This window comes from Balaenoptera ricei, chromosome 5 (assembly GCF_028023285.1).
Source record: "Balaenoptera ricei isolate mBalRic1 chromosome 5, mBalRic1.hap2, whole genome shotgun sequence".
NCBI lineage: Eukaryota > Metazoa > Chordata > Mammalia > Artiodactyla > Balaenopteridae > Balaenoptera > Balaenoptera ricei.
The window spans coordinates 1344861-1357433 of record NC_082643.1 but is presented as its reverse complement, the minus strand read 5'-3'; the positions used below and the strand labels follow the sequence as shown (position 1 = coordinate 1357433).

The 12573-nt window shown below is 36.5% G+C and overlaps 1 protein-coding gene across 2 annotated transcripts in view; it reads right to left on the bottom strand.

Moving 5' to 3' along the window:
• Positions 1-12573, bottom strand: part of GRIA2 (glutamate ionotropic receptor AMPA type subunit 2) — a 163050-nt gene that overhangs the window by 61923 nt on the left and 88554 nt on the right. For both annotated transcript variants that reach the window (XM_059923865.1, XM_059923866.1), the window contains exons 4-5: positions 9392-9588; positions 2601-2654 (exon numbers count right to left, since the gene is read on the bottom strand). In XM_059923865.1, the coding sequence (XP_059779848.1) occupies positions 2601-2654; positions 9392-9588 (251 nt within the window). The remainder of the gene's footprint in view (positions 1-2600; positions 2655-9391; positions 9589-12573) is intronic.

The following is a 12573-nucleotide window of genomic DNA, read 5'->3' as shown; positions in this document are numbered from 1 at the left end:
CACTGCGCCACCAGGGAAGCCCTGTCTTTCCTTATTGTGTGTACTCAATAGGCAGATTTATGTCACTTAGTACCAGAAAGTTTTCTGAATGTTTCTCTGATAATTTCCTTCCCCTGTTCTCACTATGTCTGTTTAGAAGGTTTATTAATAAGACATTGCAACCCCTAGATTAAACGTCTGAGCCCCTCAGTTTTCTCCACATACACCGTTTTTTATTGTATTGTCATTTTGCTACAGAATCTGGAAGATTTTCTCAAATTTACCTTCAAACTCATGTAATTTTACTAGTTATTCTAGGAAAAATAAGTTAACTTCCCAGAGCTCTTTCTTGTTCCTTGATTTTTTTTTATAGCAGCCTTTTCTCCTCTTTATGGATAACATATTTTATCTTATTTCTCTGAAGATATTCTTACAGTTTGAAGCATTTTTCTCCTGATTCCTGACTGCCTTGTTTCTGTGTACTTGTTTATTTGTATTGCATCCCTCATGGCAAAGACTTTTTTCTCAACTGTCTGGTAATGCTTGGCTGTCTAAGAGGAAGATGCTAAAACATTTCGTGGAATTTCTATGCGCACGGGCGGGGCTGGTTGATGAGTGAGCGTCACTGTAAGGCAGAGTCAGGTGGGCAGATTGCAGGGCTTTTTGTCTGATTCTGAAGGGCTGAAGAAATGAGAATTGGATCCCTTATGACCGCTTCCTCATTCTTTATCCCCTTTAATGACGTATCAGGAAATGAACTATAGCCTGTGTTTGGGGAGCCTAATCAAGCATTCAGCAATTTCTGAAGAAATAAGTCACTAACAATATCTGAGGATTTTTCTATCTTTTACAACCACTTCCTTTAACACCCATTAGCCACTGGACATGGGAAAAGGGACATTCCCAATCAAGACTTTGGAAGATGAAAGCCCTTCAACTTTGGATGGCATTCTCCAATTTTAAATGTCACTGAAATTTTCAAGTGCCCTAGAGATTCTCAGAAACTGCAGCATTCTACAGATTCTTTGAATTTACTGATTCACTAGAAATTCCATATGGCGAGGATACCAAGTATTCAGAGAAGGAAAAACACGACTTGAATTCAGATAAAATGTTAGGTAGATTTCTCCCTATAGCAGCATGACAGCAGCAAGAACTTGCTTTTATTTTTGAACCTTTTTACGTTGGTCAATCAAACACATGTTTCCTTTTTCACAGCATCTAATATCAATTCTCAAATTGATGAACCTCCTTCTGCCATTATTTCTCAATGTCCCAATATAATCTTCTCCATCTGGACATTTTTAAAGATCACAGCTTTCGGTGTGGCTCTGTGCTGTTCATCAATGGCACACTTTACACAGGGACTGACTGTCCAGGCTGTTCCCTGCACAGAATGTGGTTCTGGAAAGCCTGATTACAGAGTTTCACTTATTTTAACTCTCGCTTCTCCGGTCTGGACTCATTTAGGATCTATAAGCCATATTATAAGGGTAAGTTCTAAAAAATTATTATAGTGATGAGCCATTTCATTGCCAAACAGAAATTTTATCTTGAGCAACCAACTTCTCCCAATATCATGTAGGTTTGAGATTGAATATTCTTCATCACTGGTGCCACTTTCTAGTGAAAACAATATTTATCACTTGTAATGTTGTGGGTTTTTTAAATCTCTCCATGACTACTGGAAATAATGTCTTGTGATATAACAATCTAATATTCCAGAAGCAACATCATAAATCCTCATCTGTATAAATAGGAAATTTTTCACAGTCCTATAATGCTATTGAGAATACACTCTCATTCTCTGCTTTTGTCGCTCTTTTAATCAACTTTTTTTCTGAGGCTGGGGAGACGGAGCCCTCAATTGCACAGAATCATACTTGTTTAAAGAACATAAACCTTTGCAGCAGGGAAGCCTCAAGCTCACATTAATGCCGATCTAAAAAGTATTTTGAAAAAAGAAATTTCTAGTGGTAGTTCTAAATTGACTTTGATCATACTTCAGAAGGGAGATACAATTAATCACGGGAATGTTTCAGTATAATCTTAATTTGAGGGGAATCTCAATGAAAAAGTGATCAGCTACAGTTATTCAATTTTCATTGTGTTGCTTATATAGTAAGTAGGAAATCAGACATAAATAATACACAATATATAAATATTCTGGGTATTTCCAGGCTTTATTTTGTACCAATACATATTCTCACAAATGTGCATTTCAAATATTATAGATACTAAGAACTTTAAAGAAATGGGCAGAGGGTAAAGTGTGTAAATTACAGTGACAGTGAGAAACAAGGGGAAATTTGGACACTTAAATTTTATATCTTTTTGAAAATTTTCCCTTAGTTAAAATACACCTCTAACACAAACTATAAGCTTGTCAAATATTGTTCTATAATTTCTCACATCATTTATAACAATAGGAAATTGATTAGAAAATATGAAATGGAAAGTAAATCTAAAATGTAACAAATTCAGAAAAATATTGTCACTTCTAATTGATCAATATAATCAAAATATGTTTTTAAAAATACCACTGATAAATGCTGGCCATAAATTTTTTTTGAATTAACAGGCATCTCTATTAAAATAATAAATATCATTAATTCACCTACCAGATTTGCAATGATGTAATGGTACCCTTTAACATGTTTTCCAATGGTAATAACCTAACAAAGATAAAGAAACAAATGTAAGTAATGTAAATGTAAAATTACTTATGCTATGACCTGATTCAGAAAATAAATTTTATCTACTGTGTTTCCTGATAGTCTACAATGAGTCATATTTGATAAAATATAATTATCAAATTCAGATATTTCTCTCAGAAAAAAGTAACCATACATTTTAGTGCTTTATAAATATTATCTTTCAAGAAGTCAATAACTAAACAAAAGTGATTACCTTGGTTTCGTTAATAGTGAAAATAAGGTTTCAATATTTTAAGAAATGTGAAACCAAAAACGTGTTGAATCCATAATGTCATAATTTTATCCCTACAAGAGCTATTTTTTTTCTTTTCAGTGAAACATAGACAGCTGAACCCAACATCTGAGATTTTATATTCACAATCTACATTCAAAGATAAACACAGAGTTTATAGCAGTACATGGGTTTTAAAAGACTATTAATAAGCATATAACAGAATTGTTATATAGATCTATAAAATAAAATTCCAATCTTAAGAATCTTGAAATTCTTATAGTCTAGTTCAAATGAACATTGTTATTTCTGGTTTAAGGCAGCAAAATATCAGAGAAGCTAATTTTTCTCCACAAATCTAAGTAAAAAATCATGGAACAAGTAGTCATTTGGTAATGCTCACAACAGCTTTGGACATTATTGCATCAACTGGACTCTTCACTGATCTCTATCACTTATAAAGAGAGGTAGGTAAAATGGCCTCACTGTAGTCCTGGTACTGAGATACTCAAATATAATTTCTATTTTTAAGAAAATAGTCACACTAACGGAAAGCGTTAAATGTTATTAAAAATTGAAAAGATTAGATCCCCTCCCTTACTGAACTGTTTTGGTGGCTTCCCATTGCTTTTATTAGCATAATGTACGAAATCCTTCACATACTGCGAAGTTCAGGCCCACCTTCTCACTCTCTGTACTAGAGCCACATGGCCCTCTTTTTGTTTCTTTGTGCAAAAAGAGCTTCTTTCCATCACCTCAGGGCTTTCATAGATCTTGTTTCCTCTGCTTGGAAAGTTCCCTCCACACCATACCCTTTGTCTCTTAAGGCACAGTGAATCTCAGCCCAGTGTTACAGCCTAGAAGACTCCCTCCCTCATCCCAGGCAAAGTCAGATGCTCCAAAGCAACACACTTAGTCAAAGAGCAAGAGGAGGGCCAGATCCTAGAAGGATTCCACCATATGTTACTTTGATAGTACATGGTCACAAATTTGGAAGGGAGTTAGGCTTATCTTATTTTTTAACTTTTTTTTTGTAACACAACTAAATTGCCTTTTCCAAGAAAATGAATACTCTGTGTTGAAGGGAGAATTTTGAAGAAAAGATGTCCTCCTGAATGAAAAATATATTAATTAGCATCAGCTGAACTGAGACGGTCATGCCCCTCATATTTCCTACTGGCATCTGTTGATTGTGCTTATTGGTCATTCTATTTTCATAATCGTGCATGTTTTACTTCTGGGAATTAAGAAAAAACATAGTATTAATGGTGCTACCAGAAGCAGAAGTAGTTGAGTTTAGTGTTCATTGAGAAAAAGGAGAAATATGAAAAATGGTCTAGCCTTACTTCTCTCTAAGAATTAGTATCAGCCATACCATCATATCTTTGCTTTACGGAGCCAATAGTATTGCATTAACAGTAGTAAATTTATGTTAATTTCTAAATGTTTTTGACGTCTGAGTCCTTTCCCCACCTAATCACGACTAGAAATAAGTGTCTCTAAAGTTTTATTGAATGATAAAATACTCATAGACTAACAGCATTTAATTATATTTCTAACTAAGCAATTATGAATATAAAGTTTCATCTCATCTCCGTTCTCTTGACAGAGTGAGTAAGTCAATAGTGTTTCCTTTTCTTGAAATGTACCTCAACCCCACTTTCTGCCTCTTAAATTCTATTCCTTGAAGGCCTCCCATGATCTCGCAATCGAAATTATTTTCTTCTGCAATTTTTTTCTCATAACATCCTGTTCTGTTCATTCATAGTATGTACCATTACTATAATTGCATATTAATGTAACTATGAAACATCATGGCTATTCACCTTGATGGGCATGCCTGTTCTGTTTAACACTACGTCTTGGATCTCCTGCAGTGCTTGTCTGGTAAACATTAGACACTCAGGCTAATTCACTGAACAAACAATTGGAGGAATCCAAGCCAGCCAGCCAAGTGGTACCCATGTGTGACCCATTCATACATTTTCCCACACCTGTTAAGACAGGTACTTCCTCCTGCATGCTCTTAGACCATACTGCATTACAACTTGTAATACTGCAGTGTTTATTATGTGTCTACATTTTCCTTCCCCTTTAAACAATGAATTCAGAAGGTAAAGTCAAGACCCTTACCTTTCTTTGCATCCCTCATTCCAGACACATGCAGTGTCCTCAATAAATCCACACACTCACATAATACATTCAAATAAAATATATGTTCAAAATACTGTGTACATTTTGAATGGATGTCCATATGGACATTTATTTAATCACGATCATATATTTGCTACAAAAAATTTCATTCCATGAAATAATGCCATTTGCAGCAACATGGATGGACCTAGAGATTATCATACAAAGTGAAGCAAGTCAGACAGAGAAAGACAAATATCGTATAATATCACTTATATGTGGAATCTAAAATATGAACAAATGAACGTATCTATGAAACAGAAACAGACTCACAGACATAGAGAACAGACTTGTGGTTACCAAGGGGAAGAAGGGGTAAGGGAGGGAAGGATTGGGAGTTTGGGATTAGCAGATGCAAACGATTATATAAAGAATGGATAAACAACAAGGTCCTACTGTATACCATAGGGAACTATATTCAATATCCTGTGATAAACCATAATGGAAAAGAATATGAAAAAGAATGTATATATGTGTGTGTGTGTATATATATATATATCTGAGTCACTTTGCAGTACAGTAGAAATTAACACAACATTGTAAATCAACTATGCTTCAATAAAATAAATTTTTAAAGAATTCTATTCCACTCATGCAGCTTAATATTATCAAAACAAACAACCCAATCAAAAAATGGGCAGAAGACCTAAATAGACATTTCTCCAAAGAAGACATACAGATGGCCATGAGGCACATGAAAAGATGTTCACCATTGCTAATTATCAGAGAAATGCAAATCAAAACTACAATGAGATATCACCTCACACCGATCAGAATGGCCATCATCAAAAAATCCACAAACAATACATGCTGGAGAGGGTGTGGAGAAAAGGGAAGCCTCCTACACTGTTGGTGGGAATATAAGTTGGTGCAGCCACTATGGAGAACAGTAGGGAGGTTCCTTAAAAAACTAAAAATAGAACTATCATATGATACTGCAATCTCACACCTGGTTATATATCAGGAGAAAATCATGATCCAAAAGGATACATGCACCCCAATGTTCATTGCAGCACTGTTTACAATAGCCAAGACATGGAAACAACCTAACTGTCCATTGACTAGAGGAATGGGTAAAGAAGATGTGGCACATATATACAATGGAATATTACTCAGCCATTAAAAAAGAATGAAATAATGCCATTTGTAGCAACATGGACAGACCTAGAGATTGTCATAGTGAGTGAAGTAAGTCAGATAGAGAAACAGAAATATGGTATGATATCCATACCATAAGTGGATTAACACCATGCACAAAAATAAACTCCAAATGGATTAAAGAATTAAATGTAAGACCAGACACTATAAAACTCTTAGAGGAGTACTTAGGAAGAACACTCTTTGACATAAACCACAGCAAGATCTTTTTTGACCCACCTTCTAGAGTAAAGGAAATAAAAACAAAAATAAACAAATGGGACATAATTAAACTTAAAAGCTTTTGCAGAGCAAAGGAAACCATAAACGACAAAAAGACAACCCTCAAAATGGGAGAAAATATTTGCAAATGAAACAACAGACAAAGGGCTAATCTCCAAAATATACAAACAGCTCATGGAGCTCAATATCAAAAAAACAAATAATCCAGTTAAAAAATGGGTGGAAGACCTAAATAGACATTTCACCAAGGAAGACATACAGATGGCCATGAGGCACATGAAAAGATGCTCAACATCACTAATTATTAGAGAAATGCAAATCAAAACTACAATGAGGTATCACCTCATGCCAGTGAGAATGGCCATTATCAAAAAATCTACAAACAATAAATGCTGGAGAGGGTGTGGAGAAAAGGGAACCCTCCTGCACTGTTGGTGGGAATGTAAATTGATACAGCCACTATGAAGAACAGTATGAAAATTCCTTAAAAAACTGAAAATAGAACTACCATATAACCCAGAAATCCCATTACTGGGCATATATCCTGAGAAAACCATAATTCAAAAAGATACATGTACCACAATGTTCATTGCAGCTCTATTTACAATAGCCAGGACATGGAAGCAGCCTAAGTGTCCATCGACAGATGAATGGATAAAGAAGAGGTGGCACATATATACAATGGAATATTACTCAGCCATGAAAAGAAAAGAAACTGAATTATTTGTATTGAGGTGGATGGACCTAGAGTCTGTCATACAGAGTGAAGTAAGTCAGAAAGAGAAAAACAAATACCGTATGCTAACACATATATATGGAATCTGAAAAAAAAAAAACAAAGGTACTGATGAACCTAGTTGCAGGGCAGAAATAAAGAGGCAGACATAGAGAATGGACTTGATGACATGGGGTGGGAGGGCAAAGCTAGGGCAAAATGAGAGTAGCATCGACATATATACGACCGAATGTAAAATACTTAGCTAGTGGGAAGCAGCCGCATAGCACAGGGAGATCAGCTCAGTGCTTTGTGACCACCTAGAGGGGTGGGATAGGGAGGGTGGGAGGGAGACGCAAGAGGGAGGGGGTATGGAGACATGTGTATGCATATGGCTGATTCGCTTTGTTGTGCAACAGAAACTAACACAGTATTGTGAAGCAATTATACTCCATTAAAGATCTATTAAAAAAATTAAAAAATAACATTGATAACCAACAAAGACCTACTGTATAGTACAGGGAACTCTGCTCAGTGTTATGTAACAACCTAAATGGGAAAATTATTTGAAAAAGAATAGATACATGTATATGTATAACTGAATCACTTTGCTGTACACCTGAAACTATCACAACATTTTTAATCAACTATAATCCAATATAAAATAAAAAGTTTAAAAAAAAAGATTAAAAAAAATTCCATTCCATATATTCCCAGTTTCTCTCGTAGTTTCTCTCTTCTAGTTTTGGAAAGAATTATTTTCATATAGGCTTTCAGCAACTTGTATTATGATGAGTCATGAATACCTAAATTTTTAAAACAAAGACTAGCAACTATTATCAAAATTCAGTTTTAATGAGAACCTCCTCTGAAATTCAAATGAGTTGTTAGGTTCACATTTGAACAAGAGGCCTTCGGGTTAAAAACAATCCCAGCTTCATCTCCTGAGACAAGAATCAAGACTGTTCTACTGAAATATTGACTTATCTGACATAAAACATTTAGTTTGTTGTCATAACAAGCTAGTTTTATTCAGTTATTCAATATTTCATGAGAGATCCATTTTATATATCTTAGGCCCTGTATTAATGTATAACAATTAAGGGTTCATCAAGGTTTATGTTTGCAAAATGCTTTCTTTTACAGATTAGTGAATCTAATTTTCTCCTCAAAGCCTAAGAAGGGCCAAGATATGCATACTTAATTGTGTATTTTTCTTCCAATCCTATATTATTCCAAGGGATAATTTTATATACATACATTTATGTAGGTAAGTGACATACATAAATGTATAACATATATATATATAATTATTCCAAGGAAAATATTATAAACGTACATTTTCAGCTGGAAAAGAAGCAGATACCAGTGGAGGAGACCTTAGGCAGTAAACCTTGATGCTTTTTACCACCAGCTCTGGTCACCTACCCTATCTGCATAACATAGCGGATTTTATTTCTATCGTGTGGAAATCACCGTCCCATCCTGAAAGATCTTAAAAGGAAGCAAGGTGATGTGGTGAGCACAGATATCTCTGGTATCATATTACTCTTGAAAATATTGCACATTAATACATCTAGTTTACTTTTCAAGCAGCAAGGACTGCATATATCACTCCTACATATTTTATTTTCATAGATTAATAGTTCCACAGTGACACAAAACCTACCTACTTAGGAGGAAAAAAATTACTTCTTGGAAGAATAAATACATGCTTTTTCTGAAGACCGAAACCCACTCAGACAACACTCCAGGTTTAGCACACCACACTACATCCTAACGTTTGAAGTACTCCACGTCTTGCCAAAGAATCCATGAATTACTCACTTTTCCCTTAGGACCCAGACTTATTTTCACTGAATGCCTGCCTATTTCTTTCTCCCTTAACAGTTCAAAAGAACTGAATTTTAAATTTCCACTTCGAAATATCAACATTTAGGGCAGCACGATAGAACACACGATCAGGACCTGTATATCGCATACAGGTAATGGTTAGTGTGACGCGCCAGCACCACTGGGGACGCCCTGCTATTGCTAAGTGAAGCCCCGGAGGAGGTCACGGCTGATCCCTGCCGGGTCCCCCACGGGCCCCGGGGACACCTGCTGCTCAAGCGCCGCCCCGAAACGCTCGCTGCACACGCCGGGGCCGCACGCACGCGCTCGGCCGGGCGCCCTAGGAAACAGGCAGGAGCCAACCTGGTCCACGATGTCGTTGACTTTGTCCCTCTCGCAGTCCAGGATGACACGCCGCTCCTTTTTGAGCTCCAGGTCCTGGAAGAGCGAGCGGTAGGTCTCGTCCTTCTTGTCGTTGTTGATGTTCCCCACGTTGATGGCCGTCACCTGCCACTTCTTTTCGGCAGCGGAATCCAGCACCGCCTGCAGGGTGGACAAGCCTAGGAAAGCAGAGAGACACGGGGCCTGATGGCAAAGGGCTCAAAGCAGAGAGACACGGGGCCTGATGGCAAAGGGCTCAAAGCAGAGAGACACGGGGCCTGATGGCAAAGGGCTCGGCTCGCGGGGAAGCGCGCCGAGAGACGGACGCTGCATCTGGAAGGCCGCCACTTTTCTGCAACGAGGGGCTGCTGGCGCCTCTAAAAGGCTACAGCTGTGACCCTTAGCAACACCCACTCGTTGCCACTTCGCATCAAGAACTCTTGCCTCTACCTGGGAAAACGGTACCCCCTTCATTCGGGCTTCTCAGCTGTTTTCTTTTGGACGTTACCAAAGCGTGATGTTTTAATACCTCTGGGGTTTTGGGGGTTTTTGTTTGTTTGTTTGTTTGGCCACACCGTGCAGCTTGAGGGATGTTAGTTCCCCAAGCAGGAATGGACCCCGTGCCCTCCGCAGTGAAAATGCCTAGTCCTGACCACTGCACCGCCAGGAAATTCCCTACCCCTGGTTTTAATGAAATCAAAGGGCATCCATTCTTTCCTGTATAGAATAGAAAAAAACATTTCTTTATATATGACACGCTATCATTTCCATTATCCTGAAGACGTTGAGTCCATTTTCAGTGAGGTGAATCTATGTGGGTCTATGTGAGTCTAAAAACCAATCATCTCTGAAGCTGCTCGATTTCCTCCTATCGTTTTCTGGTCGGCAGTTGTTGTTATTTTTTTTTTTCCCTCAGCCTCTGTTATATCATTTTTGTTACTGGGACTAATCCTGTAGAAATTAAATGTTCACCAATTAACCACATGGTAGCAGTTAGTTTACTAGCACAGATTGGTTACATTTACTTAACTTTCCAAATGTGAGACCACTTTACTCGTCATTAGTAACTTTGTTTATAGCATCATACGACTTAGGTCATATCGAAAAATTGTATTTTTATTTTTAATTGTTCACACATTGCATCATATGTAGGATTGGGAGGGAAAACAACTTGGGAACATCTTTCCTAAAGTTAATGCTGCAGTTTAGAACTTGCAAAACTAGTATATAGACTTGTCTTCCATGTCACTTCAACTCTTCACAGCCAACCCAAATTCATCATTTCTATGAATAGCTTAATGAACAACAAAAATCAAGGCTCCAAAAAGAATTCAGGACTCATCACATCATCTTCTTTATTCCAGAAAGGCAAGAATATTGGACCCTTTTTACCCCATAAAATCTGGGGTTTCCCTAATGTGAACACATGACTCTAGAAGCTTTATTCATGTACTAAACTTTATTGAAATCTATTTACCACAGCAAAAACTATGCGTATTCTAAATGTTGTTGAAAATTACCTGAACCTGGAAAATATCATTAAAATTTTCATTGGTTCCATATTGCCAAGGGTATATAAGATGAGCCTAGAACACCTTGTGACCCCCCAAAGCAAGAAGCTCTCCAAAACTATCAGCCTCGTGTCAAAAGACCCAGGAGAAATTTGATGAGAATCACTTTAATCAGAGATGACGCAGCTGGAATAGCAATAAGAATAATAACTGCAAAAGACTTAAACACATACATTTCCTAATCCATAGATTAGTAATGACATTTAAGAAAAATATTTGATTGCCTTTGATGAATGCTAAGGAGCCAAGTTATTATTTTGAAAACTGGTAAATAAAGGTAAAGAAACAAGCATTTTCCCGCCTTTCCTATATGAACTCTACTCAGGGTAATCGTTAATTAAGGGACGGTTTTTTGTTTTTTTGTTTTTTTTGGAAAAACTCCAGCTAATCAATGATGAACGAATATAGATTCAGAATTACAATCAATCTTGTAACACCTTGTGAATTAATGAATCAAGGCAAGAATCGTTAACTGCTGCTCACAAAACAAAAAGAGAGATGCGTAGAAGTTACGTGCCTTCAAATGGGGATACTCAACACCACCTATGAGATATTCATACCAAGAAGTGAACATGAATCTCAGCAAGCATCTAGATCTAATTACCCTTTTGTAACGAATATATGGCACAGAGTAATATGCTAATCAAAGTCCAGACTGTGGGAAACTCTACATTACCTTATAAAAGCCTAAAGAGATATGTTAACCAACTGGATATATGGACCTCACTTTTATCCTGATTCAAACAAACTGTGAAAAAAAAATAGATGATGCTAGTAATGAATTACTGTTAACTTGTCTATATACGATAATGATATTGTGGTTATATTTAAACCAAGAGAATTGTTCTTTCAAAATATAAACTGAAACATTTATAGCTGAAATAACAGGATGTCAGGTATTTGCTTCAAAATAATTGTGAGGGGCAGAAGGATAGAGATAAAACAAGACTCCTCTTACCCATCATTAATAAAGCTGGCTTAAGTGTCCTTGGAGGTCTTCACATTATTCTGTCCATGTTGTTATTTAAAATATTTCATAATGAAAATTGAAAATAAATACTTTTGTTTCAAATTGAAAAGTCGAACAATACATTAAACTTAAAATGAATTTTGTGGGGGTTTTTTGGGCAAAACAACAAAATTAGTTTCCTCCATCCAGTCTTGTAACAAAAAATATAGGGTACTCAAGAATTACTCAAGGGATAACTTAAACAGAGACCACATGCCATTGTAAAAAATCTATTAATGATAAAACTTCTTTTAAAAACTTCGCAGATCACCTATGATTTCTGTTCACTGTAAGTAAATTAAATCCTTCCAGAATGCATTTCAAATCCTTTTCCTGTTTTTCATCATCAGTGAAGACAGAACCAAAGTTGATCATCATGGTCAACTCAATAGCTATCAATGTGCTTGAAAACACTTATTAAGTTCATTCAGTTTTCTTTCCAAGTAGGAAAAAAAGCTAATTTTCTAAACCTTTTCCACTGTCAAGGTCCTACTTTTCCACATTCCAGTCATGATGTGACTCTTCCTTGTCACCTCTTTAAAACAACACATCCATGGGTGGTGTTCTACATACTACATATTACC